At 37.3% G+C, this 5681-nt stretch overlaps 1 protein-coding gene across 1 annotated transcript; it reads right to left on the reverse strand.

The window, feature by feature from the left end:
• Positions 1-3767: 3767 nt before the first annotated feature.
• LOC145672459 (protein GVQW3-like) lies at positions 3768-4175 on the reverse strand. The gene has a single exon (XM_081741616.1). It carries the CDS (start codon positions 4173-4175, stop codon positions 3768-3770), a length of 408 nt encoding a protein of 135 aa, XP_081597742.1.
• Between the last annotated feature and the right edge of the window lie 1506 nt (positions 4176-5681).

Raw genomic sequence — 5681 nt, forward strand, 5'->3', positions numbered from 1 at the left:
TGGGATCGCAGTAATGCGTCCGTAGGTAGGTATGCACAAAAACTATTATTCATGCGAAAAATATTTATCTACCTGTGCTAACTTTGCACCGCAAACAGTAGATCGACCATATTTATATGCTGAGTTTAAAAATTGTGTGTGTGTGTGTGTGTGCGAATGCGGCGTGCATGAAATACAGGAAATAACTCTTGTGACAGAAACAAGTTGTCTGCTGTAAACGTCATAGTAAATACATGACTAAGAAGCCAATGGTTTTCTATAGCAAATGGCGTGTTTCACACCAATATCCCTAATCTTGTAATCATAGTTACAAAATATAACTCCAATAAGAACTTTTGTTAGAACTCTGTTGTGACTTATAGTACTAGAATAAGTGTCTCATATAAGATTATTTGATTAGAGTGTTTTTGAGTTGAATACCATGTTAGACTGCAGCTCCATATCTGGTAAAGCTGCAAGTGACACTTTTGGATCACTTGATGGTTTTTATGTTTAAATAATGCTTTAAATTTAAATATTGTTTTATATAAGTATATTGGTATTGATTTATATGTTTTAAGTTATTATTAATATTAGGTTAAGAAATCCAGATCTGGTCATTGGGTGATTAATTATTGTTATTATTAATTGTATGTAAATGTAATTGTTGTACTTACTATGCATATTTATATTATTTCTATTTTCAGCTATCACATCAAAAAATACCTCTAGTAAAAAGAATAGTTAGATAGCAACTCTGTTTCAGGGAATAACAGTCAGTTTGAAAGCATTCAGAGAAAGCTTCTTTTTGGTAGGAGAACCCTCCTCCCCACCACTCGTTTTTTCTACATAGCTTATGATATGATAGCTTTCCTATATATATGGAAGATTTTTACAGGGAAAGGGTCAGTTGACCGTCAGTCTTGGGGGAGACTTCGAACAGTCTCCAAAAATGTAGTCTATAGGACGGACTCGGCTCGGTGAGCCGAGTGGGAACTTTTTCTCTCCGTAAGAGAATATTAGATCTTCAAGTAAATGAAGGGGGAGTATTACGGAGGTCTTGCTTAGACTCGTTAGGTTCTCCGAGTCTTAAATAGGGCAGAAGGCATGAGCTATATTAGGTTCTACCTTCTAGTAGGTTTTCATTTTTAAGGGACTTCTTTCTTGGACTAAAATGAGGTCCTGTGAGAAGAAGGGATTTAGAAAAATAATTCTTATACTAATTCAAGAAACAGAATTTTGCTAGGGAATTAGGCCCCGTAGAATAGGGACAGGATTTGATCCTTGAAATGCTACATTCCATATTTAGGTGGATATGGTATTTAGATTAACAATTCCCTGATACTAGGATTTTTGAGTACGTGTTTCAAAACTGAAGCTGTATACGGCTTTGGTCGGTTATAAGGTAATTTGTTCCTCTTGCAGGACGCAATAGGTTTTTATGAATACTCTGAACACAGATTCCTGGGTTCGATTCCTCGAAGTGGACTCGTAAGAGGCTACTGATAGAGTTTTTAGATTTTTTTTTAATCACATCTCCTAATTCAGGGAGTATGGTCCTTAACTAACTTTTACCTGCCAGATCTATTTAAGGGTCTTTCGCTACTTTAAGGCGAACTCATTCTCCTTCCCTACATATCCCTATGATACGTTTTTAGATAGATATCCTTCTAGTGCATTTCCTATTTAAGGGAGTACACGAAATAGGGTCGTAGGCCAGGGTTTTTGATGTAGTGAGTCAATGCCCTTTATAAGTTAAGGTTGACAGAGAACGCTTTTTTGAGGGCTAACCCCTCTGTCTGCCACAGGCACATAATTAGAGAAACCTTAGCTTTATAAAGTTTACTAAAACTAGAGAAAAATTAAGGAATTTGAGAAGAGAATACCCAACAGGTATTTCTCATGCACTTTTAAAGGAAGATATTTAATAGAATTATCAACTTTTTCTGAATAAACTTTTAATAGAGGTAACTCATGCGTTATGATTTCATATGTTGATAATATCCTGAGTTATAAACCTGTTAATTAAGTTAATTACCCTAGACATTACATATTTTGTTTTAAGATACGAGTCTGAATATAATTTATTATATTCTATTTTATTTTTTAAAGTTTGTCGAAAATTTTGTGATAGAGACACGAATAGCTATAGCTCACAGTCTGACGGATTTCAGAGTTACAAAGAAAAAGTAACATATTCCTAACCTTTTTTTTTCGACAAACAAAGCTTAGGTGCTGAAATGAAACGTTAAACAAAGATACTGAAACGCAAGAATGTAACGGCAGTTGCATTAACTTGAAAATATGCTGCAATATAGTCCATTTTCCTGGTAACAGATTATTTTAGGATGCTCCAAATGCATGTATCATATGTATATATAAAATTAGATGTATACTAGTTCAACTGCATACTAGTTCCTGTGTAATTTTTTGCGTAGTTTCTGAGTAATTCCTTAAAACGCTTGGGACAGGTCTGATAGTTTCTGAGGCAGAGTGTTTCGAAACGTGAATTTCCGAATTTTCGGTTGTTCATAACCCTGAAAGGAGACTTTTTCAACCCACGTTTATTAGAACTTTTTTCTTTAATTTCATATAAGAAATCACCTCCCAAAGGTTCTCGGTGAAGTTACATTCCACCCTGTATATATTTAAATTTTAATCAACCGTAAGTAAAACTTATTTTCTTATCTTTAAATATAGACATGACTTGTGGCAGAAACTTCACTTATTGCTTAACCTAAAGAGCTTATATATGACTTTGGATTTACTTTTGCATTACAAACAATGCGTTGAATAAGCACACAACACGATCTCTTGTATAATTCCATGTTCTTTTCCCCTTTCAGTTGATGTGATGAAGAAATTTGACAGAAGTACACTAAGATAGAAAGGGTACATGGAACAAGAAGCCAAGATAATTAAGTTTAAGTCAAGGAGAAATGCAAGTGAGGTTTCCATCGTACCGTTTGCTTACACAGCAGATCCTTGTACCTATCTTTGTCTTTCTGTACTCCGCTTCACCTCAACATACTCCGCTACTTCTAATAGTTTCCCTGTCTAAACGAAGTCATTCTCTCGCACCCTTCCTCAGTTACGTTAAATCCACCTGTAGTGATGTAAGATCAGAAGCATTTTGGTGGAAACTGATTGAATTAACTGACGAAGGCAGGAGGATGCTCCGAAGGAAGGGAGCTTACGAAGATTGAGGTTGAAGCAAAGAGCTAAGATGATGGACCAAAGGAATACATCCGCCAACAGAGATGAGATTGCGATACACTATTTTCCCTTTCTCTCTCTATGCGTGTGTCTTTCTCAAATTGTGTTTCACTTTCAGAAATGCTGATTCAAGATACGAGGGTGAATCAAAACGTAATGCATCCTGTGGCATAAGAAATTATTGATGAACATATAACAGCAGAAAGCATTACAGATCATAGCCTGAACTGTTCACTTTTGACAACTACCTTTCATTATAGACTCCATGATTTTAAATACATGGCCTATTAGAAAAGTATTTTCCTAGTTTGGCCAGAAAAATCTGGCTTACCTAGAGCGTTGGACATCTAATCACCTTCAAAGTAGGTTCCTTGAGACTGCATACACTTCTCCCAGTGGTGCCGCCATTGTTGGAAGCATACGGAAATGACCTCTTTTGGAGTGGAGTTGAGCTCGGCTATCGTTGCTGTCATAATATCCTCTCTGGTGTGAAATCGCGTTCCTTCCAATGGCCACTTGAGTTTGGGGAACAACCAGTCGCAGAGGGTCACATCAGGAGAGCAAGGAGCCTGTCACAGCACAGGAGTCTGGTGTTTCGCCACAAAAATCTGAATCAGCTTCGGCACGAATTTCCCCGCCACTCTCTTCATGGCCAAATCTTGGGTCAAAATGGAATGTGCGGAAAAAATGCTTATACCCACCTCCTCCGCTATTTCTCGGAAAGTCACACGATGGTCCCGCATCACCATAGCGCTCACCTTGGCAATGACCTGGTTATTTCGGCATGTTGATGGGCGATCGGAGCGTGGCTCGCTCTCCACAGATGTTCGGCTGCCTTTAAACCGGTTGTACCACTCCTTAATCTGTGTGATGCCCATAGCATCGCCTGCAAAAGCCGTCTGAATCTTTCGAATTGTTTCTTCTGACTGTCGCCAGTTTTTGGCAAAATTTGATACAATAGTGCTGCTCCAGTCGTTCATGCATTTTACCTGCACTGAAAACCGACGCGAGCACTACACAGTCACTACCTCACTAAAATGCTGCTTGCCAGCATGTGATGCTATCGACAGGCAGGAAAAATTTCACGTATGCGCAAGAAGACTGAAGGTCGGCTCACTCAAGTGTGCTTGCTTCAACTTCATCACGTTTTCGGGAAAATAAAGTCGGATACTACAATCCACGTACATTTCCGCCATCGTCGAAACTAGGCATCAATACCATTTTAGAAAAATTCAATTTTCTTTTGCCAAAAATTCATTGACGACTCCTTCTCCTAGTTTCAGATCCATGGTCCTAATCAGTAAATCTGAGAAAAGAAAAGATTACATTAGTAGAGTAAAGATATCTCAGTAGTGTCATGCATAGATAGATCGGTAGCTATAATAAATACAAAATTACTAAATCCATCTCACGATAATGGACTAATCATTGAATTCTTAAGGATGATTAGACTATTCTTTTCTTCACTTTTCTAACTTTTATATCAGACATCCCATACTTTGAATGGAAGACAACGGAAAACCATGACTCTATTTCTCGGTAGTTTTCTGAAGATAAGATACGCAATATGATCTTTCGCAGATTAAATTATGGTTCCGGAAGTAAATCTTTCTCTCTTTTTTTTATCTTCGGGCAGGGGGTGTCTTCAGAAGGACTGTTGGACGAGAGTGTAGCCCTCATTTCCCCTTCCTCGGCGGTTTTTGGCCGATGTTTACTTTTATCAGTAATAGTATGGTTCAACTCGAAATCAACGTAGAAGTATCACTTTAGAGAAACGTTACAAATATTTTACGGCCTTCTTGTAAGTCCGTCAGGAGCACCAGGGTGTCGGTCGCGATGAATTGATTGTAAAACTCTCTTCAATAGTTTAAGATATTTGAAGATTCAACTCTGCTAACATATAAGTTCGTTATTCTATTCTACCTTGTGCCGCTTTATATAGTAACCGGTTTAAATCCCATCAAGAGTACTATTATTATTATTATTATCCTTGTTTTCCTGAATAATGTTTTAGTTTCCATCCATGTTAATTTCTTCTGCATTTACTTTCAAACTCCTCTTTTTCACTCATGTACAGAAACATCCTGTATTTTCTTGCTCCGACTTTAAAAATCTTTTAGCATGTTTCCCTAGATTATTACTGTTAGCGACCTCAACGAGGGAGACACGATTCCGATTACTTGTGTCACTGTATGAGGAATTAAATCTAACGCTAAGATGTGTTTCCATCTGTTATAGTTAGATGCAGAAAATATACATGAAACAAATTATATGTCATTCTACATCTTCTGCGTACACATAGCTAACTAAAGCTAATTACGTGATGTTAATTTCCTTTTATTATCTTTATATAATTAAAAGATGTGTAAAGTAATGTTGAAAAGTAACAGTGATAGAATATTCTCTTGTTTCCGACCGTCAGAAATGGTGCATCAGAGAGTAAGGCCTCCTGGTATACGGGGACCTTAGTTCGATCCCTGCACACG

This window comes from Thermobia domestica, chromosome 16 (assembly GCF_964235325.1).
Source record: "Thermobia domestica chromosome 16, izTheDome1.hap1.1, whole genome shotgun sequence".
Lineage (NCBI taxonomy): Eukaryota > Metazoa > Arthropoda > Insecta > Zygentoma > Lepismatidae > Thermobia > Thermobia domestica.